Genomic DNA, 17,849 nt, shown 5'->3' with positions numbered 1-17,849 from the left:
TTTACCAAAGAGTCTATTGAATATTAAGCTATTAATTATAATACCTCAAAGTCTCTTACTGTTATTACACATTTCTACATGTTAACATCCTTGTAAACCATGCCCTATTTTTGTTGCTTTTCTTTTTATTTATTTATATTAATTTATTATTTATTTTTGGCTGCATTGGGTCTTTTTATCTTCGCCCCTTGGAGGGAGGGGGCTGGGGGGACTACTTTACATTGTGGTGCGCAGGCTTCTCATTGTGGTGGCTTCTCTTGTTGCAGAGCACGGGCTCTAGGCGCGCAAGCTTCAGTAGTTGTGGCTCCCGGGCTCTAGAGCACAGGCTCAGTAGTTGTGGCTCACAGGCTTAGTTGCTCCACCGCATGTGGGATCTTCCCGGACCAGGGCTTAAACCCGTGTCCCCTGCGCTGGCAGGCGGATTCTTAACCACTGCGCCACCAGGGAAGCCGTTATTTATTTTTTTTACTTTTTTATTTTTTCTACCTAATTTGACTTATAATGAGGCCAAAAAATGATACAATGGAGAGTTAACAAGAGAGTGAGGAAATGGGCACTCTTGCTCACGTTCAAGGTCACAAAGCTGGGAAGAGGGCAAAACAAAATCAAAGCCAAAGTCTTATCAGAGTCCCAAACAAAAAGATGTGTTCTCTCTCCACCAGTACTCACTACCTCCTGGGCTTGGAATCCTGTCTCTTGAGTAGAACCAAGGATGATGTCATTCACCTTCAGATTGTAGGCGAATTAATGAATGTAACCTCCAGTGAGTGTCAATCGATGTCCTTCCTGGTGAACACACTGCTGTAGCCTCTTCTTATCCTCTGAAACTTCACAAAGTAGCTTGAATAAAGCGTTTTCAATGGGCGATGACTGGATTAGACCAATGTCATGTGGATCGTGCAGGGTCTGGCCGTGTGATCTGGTTGTTTTTATTCTCACTCCAACTGCTGGTCCAGCAGAGCCTTCTCCCTGCTTGGCACTTTTGTGGTCGCGCTGACTTTCTGAGGCTCAGCTGACATCACGTGCAGATTCCCCAAGTCATGTGCATCTCTGATATTAACCTAAGCTCCAAGCTTCTCTTCTCTCTTCGGGGGAGGCTTCGGAAGTCTGTATGTAAAGCGACTCCTCCCGCAAGACTGGCCAGGGCCGGTTCGCTTCCAGGCTTCTAGAGGATGCTCCGCCCCCTCCCTGTAATGGGGAAAGCTGGAGGTCCTTCCCTCCTTTAGAAGGAGGAGAATCTCCAAGGTGAACCGAAATACAGTTAAAGGAAAGAAATGTTCATTTTAAAGAACTTTAACATGTCATGGAAACATATGTCTGTTCAATTTTCTTTTAAACCCCTAAAGGTGGTGCTCTTCTTCTTTTTAAAAAAAAATTATTTATTTATTTTTGGCTGCGTTGGGTTTTCGTTACTGTGCGTGGGCTTTCTCTAGTTACGGTGAGCAGGGGCTACTCTTTGTTGTGGTGCGTGGGCTCCTTCTCATTGCTGTGGCTTCTCTTGTTTCAGAGCACCGGCTCTAGGCACGCACGCGGGCTCAGTAGTTGTGGTGCACAGGCTTAGTTGCTCTGCGGCATGTGGGATCTTCCCGGACCAGGGCTCGAACCCGTGTCCCCTGCAATGGCAAGTGGATGCCACCAGGAAAACCCTGGTGTTCTTTTTTTTTTTTTTTTTTTTGCGGTACGCGGGCCTCTCACTGTTGTGGCCTCTCCCGTTGCGGAGCACAGCCTCCGGACGCGCAGGCTCATTGGCCATGGCTCACGGGCCCAGCCGCTCCGCGGCATGTGGGATCTTCCCAGACCGGGGCACGAACCCGTGTCCCCTGCATCGGCAGGCAGACTCTCAACCACTGCGCCACCAGGGAAGACCCGGTGCTCTTCTTTTTAAATTCATTTTTATTCTTTGAAATATATGAGATTCAAATCTAGATCAAGATGGTGGAAAATATATATCCCGTATATTTTAGTGGGATTTGCATTTTACACTACTCTAAGGAGATAATCTGAAGGGTCCAGAGAGATCTGCTTGACCAGCACCAGTGGAGTAGAGTGCTCTACTCTAGGGCATGTGAGGGCAGAGTAAAAGATGGGGCCCACATTTCTCGAGATGCATGTATGGTCAGGCCACTCAAGATGGCTCTTTTCTTCCTCTGTACATCCCCTGCTCCACCGGTCCCTGCTTCACTCACAGGACTATCCAATCCTCTTAATTACAGGGCTTAATCAGTAACTAATTGTGTGCTTGCCCCTGCCAGCTGGTTTCCCTGGTAACTGACAAGCCAAACCGACGTCAATTCCCCCTATAAATGGTAGCCTCCTTCTCCCGCCATGTCCCGCCTGCAGTCTGCCGTCCACCGTAGGGTGTCACTCCAGGACCCTTTTGCTTCTGACACGTAAGCTCCCCTGTCTGATAAACGGGATAAACGGTTGACGGCTCTGTCACTGTCTCCTGGTTCTTTATTCAGTCTCGAGGCTGGGCAACTACAAGGGTGCAGGCCTGCGGGGTGCAGCCCAACAATGCAGCTCATCAGAGCTGAGGATAAAGAAAGCCAAGCAAGGCCACAAGTAACTGTATCAGGTTCACGGCCCTAATCCTTCTGGCTTGTGGTTTCTCTTGCCATCTCAGTTGAGCGTTTCACTCTGATAGAGACTATTAGAAAGAATCCCTCATGCCCCAAGGAATTTTGCAATTGTACTTCCCAACTATCACCTCTAGCTCTCTGCTATCCTTGCCTGCTCCTAAAGCGGGGGAAAGGGGAAATTACAAAACTGAAAGCTAATGCCAAGCCAGGGATTAGCGATCATTATCACTGTGATATCTACCAATCAGATCCAGAGAGACAATGCCATTTTGGGCAACTCTCAACCCAATTGCTCCTCGGTTTACTCATCTGTAAATGACATTGGACCAGTTATACCTAAGTCTATACCAGTTCAAACTCTAAGAATATGTATTTAATACTTGGGCTTCACAGGCAGAAAAAGTGTTTGGTTCAGCCAAGAAACAACAAGTGTGTCAAAATAACTTTATATTGGCCACCCCAATACCTTAAAAAACCAAATAAAACCAAGTACTTCCTTAAAAATAAATATTGTTGATCAAATATTCCAATAAACTAGGACGTAGATCACTTATGTCAAGGCTCATGGCCTTGGTGCACGTCCTGCACCTGGTGAGGAGGTGGCTGTCCCTGGAGGTTGACTGAGAGTGACTTCTTTCTGACTGTTGCAACCTGCTTTACTGCCTGAATTTCAGACTCTCCTGCTGTTCAAAATACTCTTACCTTCCTAAGTCTGGCCATAGAATACTGAAGCCAACACAATGGAACTGACTTAAGGTAGCCAGCCCACCTGCTGTATGTCAAGCTAGGAATATAGTAGAGAAGATGACAGGTAAATGTTCTAGCCTCATGGAATTTATAGTCTATAGCAGACATCACGTTTCTAGTTTCCAGAAGTGAGAGTTGTTTGCTTTTCAGAGAAACTTAAGAATATGATCCTATAGGCTCTGCATGAACAGGGCTACATTTGGTTCATCACTGTAGACCCAGTGCTCGGTACATGATATCCACAAATGTTCATGGCATAATTGAGGGAATAATCAGATATAAACTGGATACTTAACAAAAAACCTAAACCAAGTTTGAGGTCCGCTCCAAGAATCGTTCAAGATCACCTGGACATTCAGTCCCTTTTTCAGAATAATGAAGGAAAAAATTGCAATTCACTGTTGGCCAAGAGTCAAAACCTTGTTTCCTTTGTGGTGTGTGGGTTGTATATTTGCCTGTTTTCAAGGAAGAAGGGAATTCAGGGAGATTAGTGGTTTTGTTGTCATTATTTTGTGAAGCCTCCTGGGCTATTTTTTTCTTCCTTTAATCAACAAATATGCACTGTGCTAGGCATTGTCCCAGGCACTGAAGATACCATGATGAGCAGGACTGGCGAGAACTCTGTCCTCTGGGATCTTCTATTTCAGAACTCTCCATGGACTGGTGGGCTATTCTTTTCTCCACTTACTTTGGGTGACTCTAATGATTACATACCACTTTTATAATGAGAGCATTTTTAAGAGGGTAAAAAAAGAGACTTCTTCAACAAAGTATGGATATAAATCTGAGTTTTCAGTACAACTCTGAGTGAGCATATTTGGGCAGCACTGCTTCCATTGCACAAAAAGAAAAGAAGACCAGGCACTAGTTTACCACAGAGAATATGTAAATAGGCACAACCTTTTCAGAAAGAAATTTTGCAGTCTCTTTCAACTTTTTAAATTTGTTTGTCTTCCAACCAAGCGATTCCAGTCTTATGAATTTATCCTACACGTTGCTTGCAAAAATAAAGAAGGATATATGTGAAACATTATTTGTGATGGTGGAAAATGAAAAATAACCTAACTGTCCATCACAGGGGAACTGCATAAATAGATCATTGTATGTCTGTATAATAGAATACGATAACGTTCTTCTTTTTTTTTTTTTTTTTCGGTATGCGGCCCTCTCACTGTTGTGGCCTCTCCCGTTGCGGGGCACAGGCTCCGGACGCACAGGCTCAGTGGCCATGGCTCACGGGCCCAGCCGCTCCACGGCACGCGGGATCTTCCCGGACCGGGGCACGAACCCGTGTCCCCTGGATCGGCAGGCGGACTCTAAACCACTGCGCCACCAGGGAAGCCCAATAACGTTCTTCTTAAAATGAAGTAGTAACATATACACACTACTATATATAAAATAGATAACCAACAAGGACTTACTTTTTAGCACAGGGAACTATACTCAACCAAGAGAATTCTCATAAACAATTCAAATACAGAACAGAGACTGAATAAATTATGACACAATAATATAATGGAACACTATGTAGCTTTTACAAAAAGGAAACTGTACATTAATATGAAAACCTAATATAAGGGAGAAAAACAAGTTTACAGGATGTATATGTATAGGTGTTTTATAATAATAGAAGGTTGTACAGAAAAGCACAGAAGTATTGATAGTTCAATGTCATAAAAACAATACTGCAGGGACTTCCTTGGTGGTACAGTGGATAAGACTCTGTGCTTCCAATGCAGGGGGCCCTGGTTCAATCCCTGGTCAGGGAACTAGATCCCACATGAATGCCACAACTATGAGTTTGCATGCCACAACTAAGGAGCCCTGGAGCTGCAACTAAGGAGCACATGTGCTGCAACTAAGGAGCCTGCCTGCCACAAATAAGACCCCATGCAACCAAATAAATAAATAAATATTTAAGAAAACAACACTGCAACAAAATCTTTATAACACGTTTACACATTTGAGTTTCTTTTTGAAATACTATTATTATCAGTTTTTTTCCTGAATATAAAAGTCTTCCATGCTCACTGTAGTGGGCAATAATTGTTTTATCACCTCACACACTTAAGAATTGCTTGAATTTATTAGTAGACGAGTTTCTTTTAACAACCCAACTCAAACTGCTACAAGCAAAAAAGAAGAAGGAGAGGAAGAGGACAAAGAGGAAGAAGAAGGAGAAGAAAAATAAAAAGGAAGGTGTGGGGGGATCCTGAATGGGCAGCAGGCCAGCTCACAGATTCAAAGGAAAAGTTGACCAACTAAGAATGAGCCATGGCAAGGTAGAAAACAAGGGTGCTCCAGGAACCCTAATGCCTGGAACCAGACTTTTTAAAATTTTATTGAAGTGTACTTGATTTACAGTGTTGTGTTAATTTCTGCTGTACAGCAAAGTTATTCAGTTATATATATATGTATATATATTCTTTTTCATTCTCTTTTCCATTATGGTTTATCACAGGATATTAAATACAATTCCCTGTGCTATACAGTAGGTCCTTGTTGGTTATCCATCCTATATATAATAATTTGCATCTGCTAATCCCAAACTCCCAATCCTTCCCTCCTCACTTCCCCTTCCCCTTGGCAACCACAAGTCTGTTCTCTATGTCTGAGTCTGTTTCTGTTTCATAGATATATTCATTTGTGTTGTATTTCAGATGCCACATATAAGTGTTATCATATGGTATTTGTATTTCTCTTTCTGACTTACTTCACTTAATATGATAATCTCTAGGTCCATCCATGTTGCTGCAAATGGCATCATTTCATTCTTTTTATGGCTGAGTAATATTCCATTCTATATATGTGCCACGTCTTCTTTATCCATTCATCTGTTGATGGACATTTAGGTTGTTTCCATGTCTTGGCTACTGTGAATAGTGCTGCTATGAATATAATGGTGCATGTATCTTTTTGAATTAGAGGTTTGTCTGGTTATATGCCCAGGAGTGGGATTGCTGGATCACATGGCAACTCTATTGTTAGTTTTCTGAGGAACCTCCATACTGTTCTCCATGGTGGCTGCACCAATTTACATTCCCACCAACATTGTAAGAGGATTCCCTTTTTTTCACACCCTCTCCAGCATTTATTATTTGAAGACTTTTAAAAAATTTAGTTATTTATTATATTATTTATTTTTGGCTGCATTGGGTCTTTGTTGCTGCACGTGGACTTTCCCTAGTTGCGGCGAGTGGGGGCTACTCTTCATTGCAGAGTGTGGGCTTCTCATTGTGGTGGCTTCTCTTGTCGTGGAGCACAGGCTCTAGGTGTGCGGGCTTCAGTAGTTGTGGAACGTGGGCTCAGTAGTTGTGGCTCCCAGGCTCTAGAGCACAGGCTCAGTAGTTGTGGTGTATGGGCTTAGCTGCTCCACATCATGTGGGATCTTCCTGGACCAGGGGTTGAACCCATGTCCCCTGCATTGGTAGGTGTATTCTTAACCACTGTGCCACCAGGGAAATCCATTTGCTGACTTTTTAATGATGGACATTCTGATTGGTGTGAGGTGGTACCTCATTGTAGCTTTGATTTGCATTTCTCTAATAATTAGCAATGATGAGCATCTTTTCATGTGCCTCTTGGCCATCTGTATGTCTTCTTTGGAGAAAAGTCTGTTTAGGATTTCTGCCCATTTTTCAGTTGGGTTGTTTGGTTTTTGTTATTGAATTGTATGTGTTGTTTGTATATTTTGGAAATTAAGCCCTTGTTGGTTGCATTATTCGCAAATATTGTCTTCCAGTCCATAGTTTGGCTTTTCATTTTGTTTATGGTTTCCTTTGCTGTGCAAAAGCTTATAAGTTTGATTAGGTCCCATTTGCTTATTTTTGCTTTTATTTCTGTTGCCTTAGGAGACTGACCGAAGAAAACATTGTATGTCATCGAATATTTTGCCTATGTTCTCTTCTAGGAGTTTTACAGTGTCATGTCTTATATTTAAGTGTTTAATCCATTTTGAGTTTATTTTTGTGTATGGTGTGAGGGTGTGTTCTAACTTTATTGATTTACATGTGGCTGTCCAGCTTTCCCAGCACCATTTGCTGAAGAGACCATCTTTTCCCCATCATATATTCTTGCATCCTTTGTCAAAGATTAACTGACCCTAAGTTTGTGGATTTATTTCTGGGATCTCTATTCTGTTCCATTGATCCATATGTCTCTTTTCGTGCTGATACCATGATGTTTTGATTACTTTAGCTTTGTAGTATTGTCTGAAGCCTAGGAGGGTTATGCCTCCTGCTTTGTTCTTTTTCCTCAGTATTAGTTTGGCAATTCTGAGTTTTTTATGTTGGAACCAGAATGTTGAGCTCCACCAAGACTCTCTGGGTCTCGGGTCTCTGCTCTCCGTGGCATGTTGGCCTCATGCTGTCCTACCACAGTCTTTCTCTGTAGTGAGGGATCATGGCTTCCAGCAGCTTTCAGCGACAAAGACTCTCAATCCCACCACCTAAAAGGAAAAGGGCTCTTCTCTGAGGAAGGACTCTGAATGGTCAGAAACCCACTGCAGACCAACCTCTGTGACCAGGGTAGGGGGAATTATTACTGGTCATGACTGGTCTAATTTGGACCAGGTGCTCACCCTTCAACCTATCACCAGGGTCAGGGATACAGGATCTTGTAAGAAGGCGGCAGCTCCATTCAGCCAGAAGTCTGGAGTGGAGTGGAGAAGGAGAGTGGGAAGCAGAAACAGTGCTTTTTTGGAGCAGAGGAAGGAAGAGTTGCTGGGCAAAACAGGTGATTAGTGTATGCTACATGAGCGTAATTTTCTTCTAAATATTTTTAAGTTATTTTCATCATGTGTATATATACATTCAAGTGCCAAGAATGTATTTATAAGGATATTCTCTGAAACAGTTTTATAATCATTAAAAACTGTAAGCAACCTATAGTTAACATCTACTGATATTTTTTCTTCTTGAATTTTTCCCTCTGGGAACATTGCACCCAAGTGCTCATCTCAGCTGAACCAATCACATATCACCCTACTTCCTGTGACTACAGCAATTGGCCTGAAGGGTGGGTGTGTGATCCAGCGTGAACCAGTCTGTCTTGGCCCAGAAAACGGTCATTTTCTTTTCAGGTAGTAAGGCAGTGGGGCTGTGACTCAGGCAGACTTTTTCACCTGGAGCTGTTACAAAAGAGTCATCTCCTGTCAGGCCAGGAAGCTGCTAGGATACGATCTGGAGCCGCCAATTCTGCCTCCCACACAGGGCATAAAGCTAGTCTATGAAGGAAGCTGTTTATGCTGAAATAAACAGAGATGAGACACGAAGAGACAGGGAGTCCTGATGGGTTAGAGGCCCTGGTCCCAAGCACCCTCTGAGGCTAACGCCCCCCACCCCGCGTCCCCCCACTCTTCAGCAAATATGACTAAATGGGCCAATTTCCTCCTTACCTAAGGCTAGTTTGAATTGGGATTCTTCCAGTTTCAACCACGAGACTCCTAATATCTGACTACAGATCAATAGAGCTGGGTAACTTATGGCACAATAAAATACTTTTAAGTGTAGCTTTTAAAAAGAGAAGACTACATATATTGACGTAAAAAACAAATATAAGGAGAGAAGCAAGTTTATAGGACAGGGGTGTGTTTCTGTGTGTGTGTGATTTTATATACACCACATACTTACGGAGACTGTGTTCCAAAAGGTTAATATTGGTTACCTCTGGAGGCTGGTATGGGAAAGACTTTCACTTTTTAAATATATTTCTGTGGGTTTTTAAAAATAAATTTATTTATTTATTTTTGGCTGCGTTGGGTCTTCGTTGCTGCGCATGGGCTTTCTGTAGTTGAGGCGAGCGGGGGCTACTCTTCATTGCAGTGCGCAGGCTTCTCATTGCAGTGGCTTTTCTTGTTGCGGAGCACGGGCTCTAGACTCACAGGTTTCAATAGCTGTGGCACGCTGGCTTAGCTGCTCCACAGCATGTGGGATCTTCCCAGACCAGGGCTCGAACCCGTGTCCCCTGCATTGGCAGGCGGAGTCTTAACCACTCTACCACCAGGGAAGCCCTCTGTGTACTTTTTTAACTTTCTGAAAATCATACATCACTTTTATAAAACTTTTAAGCCAAAAATAACTACAGGACGTAATGTAATTGTGGCACATTTATGTTATACAACTTCCCACTTCATTGCCTCTATTTCATTTAAGAACAGAGGTCTGGGAATTTGGAGACCAGGCTTCTAGTCCAGACTGTTTTGCATGTATTCTATAACCTTAGACAAGTTGGTTTGCCTCTGCAGGCCTCAGTTTCTTCCTCCTTAAGAGGGGTACTTAAGTAACAGTAGCTACTATTTCAGTGGTTTCCATGTGCCAAGTGCTGTGCTGAGCAGTTTCCTCACAGCAGCTCCATGGGTTGAGCATTATCCCCCTTTTCCAGATAAGAAAACAGAAGCTCAAGTAAGTCTTGGAATCAGAATTCAAATTCACGTTTAGCCCATCCCCCAAAGCCATGTTCTTTTCACTACACACTCTCCCAGCCACCTCTTGCCTCACGGTCTCACAGTTTCCTGGCCCTGGAATGCACTTAAACCCAGGACTTGACTCAAAATCCTCTATCTGGAAAACACTATCTTTCTAAATTAACCTTTGGTCACTTTTGTTATTACTATGTCTGTTCTTTATGTTGCATCAAACTCTAAGACAGCATGTCTCAACCTCAGCACTACTGACATTTTGGACTGAAAATTTCCTGGTTGTTGGGAGCTGGATGTCTTTGGCAGCATCCCTGGCTTCTACCCGCTATATGTCAGGAGCACACACCCTTCAAGTTGTGACACCAAAAATGCTTCCAGACATAGTCGCAAATGTCCCCTGGGGGATAATCACCCAGGGTTGAGAATCAGTGTTCTAAAAAAAGGGAAAAGGCAAATTCCTGCATTAACCCTGAAGGAACACTGTTTTGAAAGGAGTTATGGAATCTTATAAGTATTTTTACCTGCATGATTCTTAGACTCTACCAGCTCAGACTAAAGTCTCATCTCACATTATTTGCTCTGTGCAGAACACTGTACCAGTTACACATACATTACCTATCCAAGATTTAGGGAAATGGGGAAGGAGAATAAACTTTGCCCTCTAAGAAAATGACTCCACTTCTCCCTTAGTGAAATTCACTTTTGCCTCAGAGGGGAAGAGCCATATGAGGCTGCTCAGTGAGAATGGATATTCAACAGGGAACAGTGGTAATTGAATATGATGCTGATTTTATTCCAGCTAAATAAAGCAGCACATAAGTCATCTGGGCAATAAGCTTAACTCAAGGGGCAAAAGCCAAGAAACAAGTATTTTTGTTTGTTTGTTTTAATTATTAGTCACAGTCCATGGCTCTCTTCCATACCTCATCTCAGAAAATGTGGGTTAACGTATTTCACGCAAAGTAACATAGGAAAAGAGAAAAAGGGAAGATGAGATGCATTTCATGTGCAGTTAAAGGTGGTTTCTCCAATTTCTCTTCTGTGAACTGTTCCATTAGCATGGTCCACTTTGGATTATTTTAATATCATGACCACCTTCCCTGCAAAATGAACAACCATAGAAACACATTTATTACCTACCATATTGAAACTGTCCCCCTCTTTGTATTAAAAAGAGCCATGTCATTATACATTAGATTCTTTCCAGGGTGACACTTAATTAGTCATTTTTAAAGCTAAATCTAGGAAATTATGAGGGCGAAAGCCCAACTCTGCCATTTTTTTCCTAACCCAATGGCACAAGGAACTATCCCCAAAGAATCACTCTGAGAAGACCTAGTAATTTCCTGAAGACTGAGTTCAGAGAATGGACCCCTGAAGTACAAAGCAGCATACCTGGAGGGGGAGTCATGATCACCTGAGCTGGTCAGGTATGTTACATGAAGGGCATCAGGTATAATATCAATACACTTATTACTGAGCATTCTAACAGGTAGAGTTATTAAGATCTGTTTTCTGACCAGTAGTGCAGGCTGTGTAGGTCGCCTGTACATACCCTCTGAATTTAATAGAACATTTACTACTCCACAGAGTTTGACTACTAAATATATTCTTAATTTTGGGAAACTACCCATCCCTGGATAGTAACATCACTTCATTATTTGGTCTATAATTGATTAATCACTCACCTCATTCTCTAACCTTGACCTAGAAAATGTACTGAAGGAGTCTGTGTCTTTTTAAATGTCAGTCTTAAAATAGAACTACTTATGTCTCATTTGATTCTTATGTCCAAGAGTCACAACTTCCTAAGTAATAAAAATGCAAGATAAGAACGGAAGAAAACTTGGCTAGTTTATACTGTAAAATTATTACCTGATTTTCATGCACAGAGTACACTCATTGGGATATGTGGACATGTCGCTTCCACACACGGGGTTAAAGTCCCTGGGACATCCTGGTAATTTATACTGATCGCAGTTTGGCTAGAAAAGGGAAAGGAAGACAGAAATTGGAGAATAACTTGAGACGTTCACATCACAAAATAGCTGAGGGGAGGACAAAGTCCCAAGTTTCCCTAGATTTCCTAGAAACAGCCTACAGAAAGATTTCTATTTTCCACACACAAAAAAAGTTTTTCTAATGCAAAAATCAGATGCAGTGTTGAAGCAAGGGATCAATACCTGCTATGTAAGAAAAGGACCTCGGAGGAAGGTTCTGTCTGGCTGATTTTTAAATGAAAGTCCAAGACATGTCACCAAACCTACTTTACTATCCTCCAGCTTCATAATTTGCTCTTCACTACCAACTCCATGAGAATGTCCTGTTACATTCCACCTAACCCCTGGGCATAATGCCCAGACACACTTGGGAATCCTGTCTGGACTTTTAAGATACTGGCATTTAAGCAACAGTGTTAAAGAAAGCAGTAGGTTCAGAATTAGATCTCAGAAAGATAGGTTAAAGTCCTAACCCCCAGTACCTCAGAATGTGACCATATATGGAAATAGGGTCTTTATATAGGTAATCAACTTAAGGTTAGTAGAATTGGCCTTAATCCAATATGACTGGTGTCCCTATAAAAAGGGAAAATTTGGACACAGAGTCACACACAGAGGGAAGATTGTGTGAAGACATGGAGAGAATGTCATTTACAAGCCAAGGAATGCCTGAGGCTACCAGATACTAGGCGAGAGGAAGAGAACTTCCTCTCTGGGAAGGAAGCAACCCTGCCAACACCTTGAGTTTGGACTTCTAGCCTTGAGAACTGTGAGACAATCCATTTCTGTTGTGTAAGATACTCGGTTTGTGGCTTTATTAACGGCAGCCCTAAGAAACCGATATGGGGTCATGGAACTCAACCCTCAGATTTCATGGAATTGAGGCCAGATAGGTAACATGTCTTGTGCACAGCCACTAGTCTCTAGCAGGGCCAGGACTAGAAATGGTCACAATGGTCACACCATGGTGTGCAGAGTCCCACTTTAATAACAGGTTAAATATATGGCCTGCTGTATTTCTGTTTTGTGTGTGCATGTATGTTTTAGTAAATAGTGATTACCTTTCCTCACTTCAGAGTAAGTCACACTGTTTAGCACTCTTAATAAATGAATTACACATTTCTACTGACATTATCTGGATTTATAAAGTGCTAAGCAGGGCTGGCCTTGGGCCAAACTCTGAAGTAAGGAAATTTTTTGACCCTTTCCATCCTCCGTTCAGCCCTCTATCTCCATTTTGGAGCCGGATGTGTTTCTGGCAGCTCCAGGCTCACTAAGATGTTGCCTTCCAGGGCTTCCACAGGAGAGTAGATGCCCTCTTATCCAATGAGATTGGGGCAAGTGGTTCTTGGTCATTTAACTGAAAAAGTCAATTAAAGCACATAAACAGTAACAAAAAATATAACATATCCTAAATATTTTATCTTAAAACATATAAATGAAAATAAAATTGCCACTCTTTTGATGTAAGGCAAAGACAGGGCACATGGCCAGCTGTAATGCTACCTACACTAAGATAACCTCCCTTGCAACCAGGTATGACCACATGATCAAGATCAGGCTGATGGGATACAAGTGGAATTATTGTGTAGTAGCATCTGGGAACCTTCTTCAAAAGAAAGTTGGTACCTGTCCTCTGCTTCTCCCAATTTTTATTCTCCTTTGTCCATTCCTCCATCCTGCTCCTGGGTGCATGGAGCACTACTTTTTATCTTACAGACCAGGAAGACAAAAGCCACATCCTAAGATGGCAGCTCTGTGAGCTGTTATTTTGAGTCGTTGTTTCTTGCAGCTGAATCTAATCCTACCTGACACAAGACATGACTTTTCCTATGAATGTTTCAACTAGAGTTTTGTGTACTAACACTGCAAAAATCATACCCACAATAAATCACCTATGATTTCTTGTTTTGATTTCTTTAAAATGGAATTTCTCAACCCCATTCGTATTTTGGACCAGATAATTCTTTGCTGTGTGAGGCTGTGCACTGTAGGATATTTAGTACCATCTCTGTTCTCTATCCACTAGATGCCAGTGACAACTCCCTGGTCATGACAATCAAAATGTCTGCTGGGGGGTAAAACTGCCCCTTTTTAAATATGGTGAGACTTTATAGACACTGGCACAGCAAGGTAATGTACAATTAAAAAAAATAATTCCCCAATTATTTTCAGTTGTTTTGCCTACACCTAATTCAATTTGTTTTTAGCATTTTGTCTTTCAAAAGCATTTGACTCATTTCTCATAAACAGCTTTATTTCTCTACACTCATGTTTATGCTGTCTTTACATTTTTAATTAAAATAGGACTGGCAACTGGCATAATAGGCTTGTGAACACACACACCTGAGTCTTGGTCAGCACATAACACCACTGTTGGAAAATAAGCTTTACTAGAATACAGGAGGGTAGTTAAGCAAGAAGGTAACCTGTCTATAACCAGTGTGTAATCGATCTTCTGTGGGAATCATTCAGAGAGAAAGGAGAGGGTCGTATGTGAGTCTGCTTAAATGCAGGTTGCCTGATTGAGTTTTTACTGTTATTATCCCCCATTTTCTGAAAGAAAATGAAACCCAAGAAAACGGAGTCATCTGAGCAAAAGTAATATTGGGCACCCATTAAGTGCTGAAGGCTGGGTATCAAATAACAAATAAGACATCATCCATGACCACAGGAGTATACCGCCTACTAGGGAAAGACAGGCTATTACAATTCAGTGCTATGATGGGCTAGTGAAGAGCACCAATCTGGAGTCAGAATGCCTGGGTTGGACCCATAGTTGCACCATTTCCATGTGACCTTGCAAGGGGATAATAATGGTACCTACTTCATAGTGCTGTGAAAAGTTAAATGAGGGAATTCCCTGGTTGTCCAGTGGTTAGGACTTCACACTTTCAGTGCCAAGGGCCTGGGTTCAATCCCTGGTTGGGGAACTAAGATCCCACAAGCCTTGTTGCGTGGCCAAAAAAAAAAATAAATTAAATGACTTATTCTATATAAAGAATTTAGAACAGTGCTTGGCACATAGTAAATGGTATCTAAACATTTAGTGTTGAAGAAAATCAGAATGTCACCCCCAAAATATGGCTCTATGACATAAAAATTATTGTGAGCTAAAGGCAGTTAATATGCAGCTCTCTCTCTCTCTCTTCCCCTTTTCTGCCTAAAGGCAGGATATAAATTCTCCTTTACTGGAGATGACTCTGGACTCTTATCAGCCCAGAAATGGCACCTGAGGAATCTGCAAACAAACCTTACTTCATTAGTTTCCTCCCACTATTTTTCTTCCCACTGTTTGCCACCCTTGGAAGCCTAAAACCATTTTCCTTTGTCCTGTCATTTATCTACAATCTTATTGCTCTCTGGTAAAGATGCTATCTATATAAGGCAGATTTCTAAGCCACCTCTTTGAGTTACTCATCTCTTGAGTGCTCCCATGTGTATGCACAATGCACTTGTTAATAAACGTTTGTTTATTTTTCTCTTGTTAACCTGTCCTTTGTTATAGGGGCCCCAGCTGAGAACTTAGAAGCGTAGAGGAAAGATATTTTTCCTCCCTACACTAGCATGGTGGTGATGATAATGCAGTGTAGTTTGAATGGAGGCACAGAGAAAGTCCATGTATGTCTGCTTTGGAGGAAAAAAAAACAGGGTGGGAAGATTTCCTGGAAAAGGTCTACACTGAATTGCATACTGAAAGTTACCTAACCCACGGAGGTCAATATCCCCATATGTAAAATAATAATATCTATCTGTCTTACAAGGTCATTGTGAGAATTGAGAGACTGCATATACAAATGGACAGTGTCAGACCACATATTAAAATAGAACTCTGACCCATAACCTGTAGCAACTTGCCTAGGAAACCAACCCATTACTTAGAATAACCAACCCAAGAAGCCAACCTGCTATAAATTAGACTCGTCAGAAGTCAGATGGTTATCTCTAGTGACAATCCAATAAGCCAAAGAGTAAGCTCTGTAACGATGGGCCAAAATGGCCAGGCCTTGATTAATAACTGATAGTTTCCCTAAATTTTTGTTCCTGCTTCCAACTTAGGACCAATCAGAGAAAGCCAATATGCCCTCCTAACCAATCACATAGGATTCCTGCCTTTAGTTACCCACTTACAGCCTCCCCATGCCAACAGCCTTGATCAGGGCACACCTGATGCCTTCCCTTTTTCCCACTTTAAAGCTTTCCCACTCCTCTGCCTTTGAGTCTCTGCCAAAATGCAGGTGATATGCCTGATTCACTTGCTTCAACAAGCTCTGAATAACTAGCTTTTGCTTCTTCTCATTTGGTCGACCTTCACTTGCCTACACAGAATTTAATTTGATAATATACATAAAATGTCTAGTACAAGGTGTAACTATTAGGGAAACAAAGCCCTGAGGCCTTCAAGGCCTGAGCTATTGTCAACCAAATTTTACATCGTGATCCGCATCAAAAAGCCTGCCTGAGAATCTGGTTTCTAAAGAAGCAGTCCACTGTTTCGAAAGTGGCAGGTCAGACCTGAAAACCAGCCCCCAACCCAAACTGTTGAGGGCTTCGCTGTATCAGTAGAAACAATACAAGTGGTTTCCTACTTACTGTTCTGTATTCTGAAGGGTGAGCAGACTGAGTGTTCAAAGAGGCTGCAAGAAGGAAACAGACACTTTAAAGCATGGGGTTAATAAAGGTCAATTCTTGTTCATAAGGGTTTTTTAAAATTCAGCTTGTGATTTATACGGGCCATGTGTCTCCCTTTCCCTCCGATGCCTAGTTTCTTTGAACCCCCCCTAAGAAGTATGTTCAGTTGTGTTCTGGCACCTCTCCTAGCAGGCACAAAGAGAACATTTGGTACCGGTTCCGTAACGGACCACGCTAATAGGATTGCTTGAGAAACTTTGGAGCCACCAAATAAAAGTTAGAGAAGAAACTCAACAATTCACGATGTTCTCTTCCTCTGTGGCTCGAGGTAATAAATGCAAAATTTGACATTAGGTGTTACCACTTTAACTCCATTTTTTTTTTTTTCTTTCAGTACGTGGGCCTCTCACTGCCATGGCCTCTCCCGTTGCGGAGCACAGGCTCCGGACGCGCAGGCTCAGCGGCCATGGCTCACGGGCCCAGCCGCCCCACGGCATGTGGGATCTTCCCGGACCAGGGCACGAACCCGTGTCCCCTGCATCGGTAGGCAGACTCTCAACCACTGCGCCACTAGGGTAAGCCCTTAACTCCATTTTAAATGGGCATCAAGTCTGGCTGGACTAAGGCCCCTTTCTCATGAGCCCCAGAGTGCCCGGCGCCCTTGGCATTCACAATTCCTGATTCCTGTACATCTCCTGCTGAGGCTCTGTAGGGCCCCTGGTACATAAAAACCCAACTCCCGATCTTGGGCTCCAGGAAATCTGCTTTAAGGGAGAAAGAGCAGACAGCAGGGTCACTAAGAAGATGCTGGGAACGAAGCCCAAGCAAGAACTAAAGAGGGTTGCTGGCTTCACAGCGCCAGCCCCGCACACCCCAAGTTCGTGTCCCTAGACAACCGCGGGGCGGGCCTGGAACCGCCAGTAACGGCTGTGCGGAGGGACGCCAAGGCCGTCCGGACCCGGGCAGGGGCAGTCGCCAGCGAGACCCCCTCTCGGTAACTCCTCGGCCGGTCCTCCGCGGAGCAGGCCCACAGGTGAGCGTTACCTGCCGAGTCCCAGCAGACCAGGAGCAACAGCCCCAAGCGCAGGGCCTCGAGCGCCATCCTCCCTCCGCGGCCGGCGGTCGGGTCCCTGCGCTCCAGCGCCCGTGCGACACGGAGAGTGCCCTCGGGTCGGACACGCGACAGGGTGGGGTGAAGGAGAGGCGGGTAAGAGGAGGAAGAACGGAGCAGGTAGGAGGAGGGGGGAGGGGCAGGAAAGGACGCACGGGGGGAGGGGGAGGGGAAGGCAGAGGAGGGGTGGTGGCTAGCCCCCCATCTCCGCAGCCCGCTGAGGATGAGAGTAAGCAGTTAGAGGGCCACCTCTCCCTGCAGCAAACAAGAACCTTGTAAGAGCCCTGGATAAGCTTGTGGGCTCTCAGTCAACCTCAGTTTCTTAAGCATCTGTTCTGTACCAAGCAGTGTTTGGGGCTGAA

At 43.2% G+C, this 17,849-nt stretch overlaps 1 protein-coding gene across 1 annotated transcript; it reads right to left on the bottom strand.

The window, feature by feature from the left end:
• Window positions 1-10,798: 10,798 nt before the first annotated feature.
• SPINK2 (serine peptidase inhibitor Kazal type 2) lies at window positions 10,799-17,478 on the bottom strand. The gene is made up of 4 exons (XM_065878290.1): window positions 17,421-17,478; window positions 16,338-16,381; window positions 11,620-11,729; window positions 10,799-10,844 (listed from the first exon to the last, which is right to left on the bottom strand). Exons 1-4 carry the CDS (start codon window positions 17,476-17,478, stop codon window positions 10,799-10,801), a joined length of 258 nt encoding a protein of 85 aa, XP_065734362.1.
• Window positions 17,479-17,849: the final 371 nt, after the last annotated feature.

The sequence above is a fragment of the Phocoena phocoena genome, chromosome 5, assembly GCF_963924675.1.
Source record: "Phocoena phocoena chromosome 5, mPhoPho1.1, whole genome shotgun sequence".
Classification (NCBI taxonomy): Eukaryota; Metazoa; Chordata; class Mammalia; order Artiodactyla; family Phocoenidae; genus Phocoena; species Phocoena phocoena.
Note: the sequence above shows the minus strand (reverse complement) of the source record. Positions and strands in the feature narration are given on the sequence as shown.

Bases quoted from the DNA above. Each gene is read 5' to 3' on its own strand.
- SPINK2 (XM_065878290.1), bottom strand. From the start codon at position 17,478: ATGGCGCTCGAGGCCCTGCGCTTGGGGCTGTTGCTCCTGGTCTGCTGG. The intron at 16,382-17,420 runs GTAACGCTCACC...TCCTTCTTGCAG, and splicing joins GGTCTGCTGGGACTCGGCAG to CCTCTTTGAACACTCAGTCT. The intron at 10,845-11,619 runs GTAATAATTTTA...TTCATTTTGCAG, and splicing joins ACTCTGTGCATGAAAATCAG to GGAAGGTGGTCATGATATTA.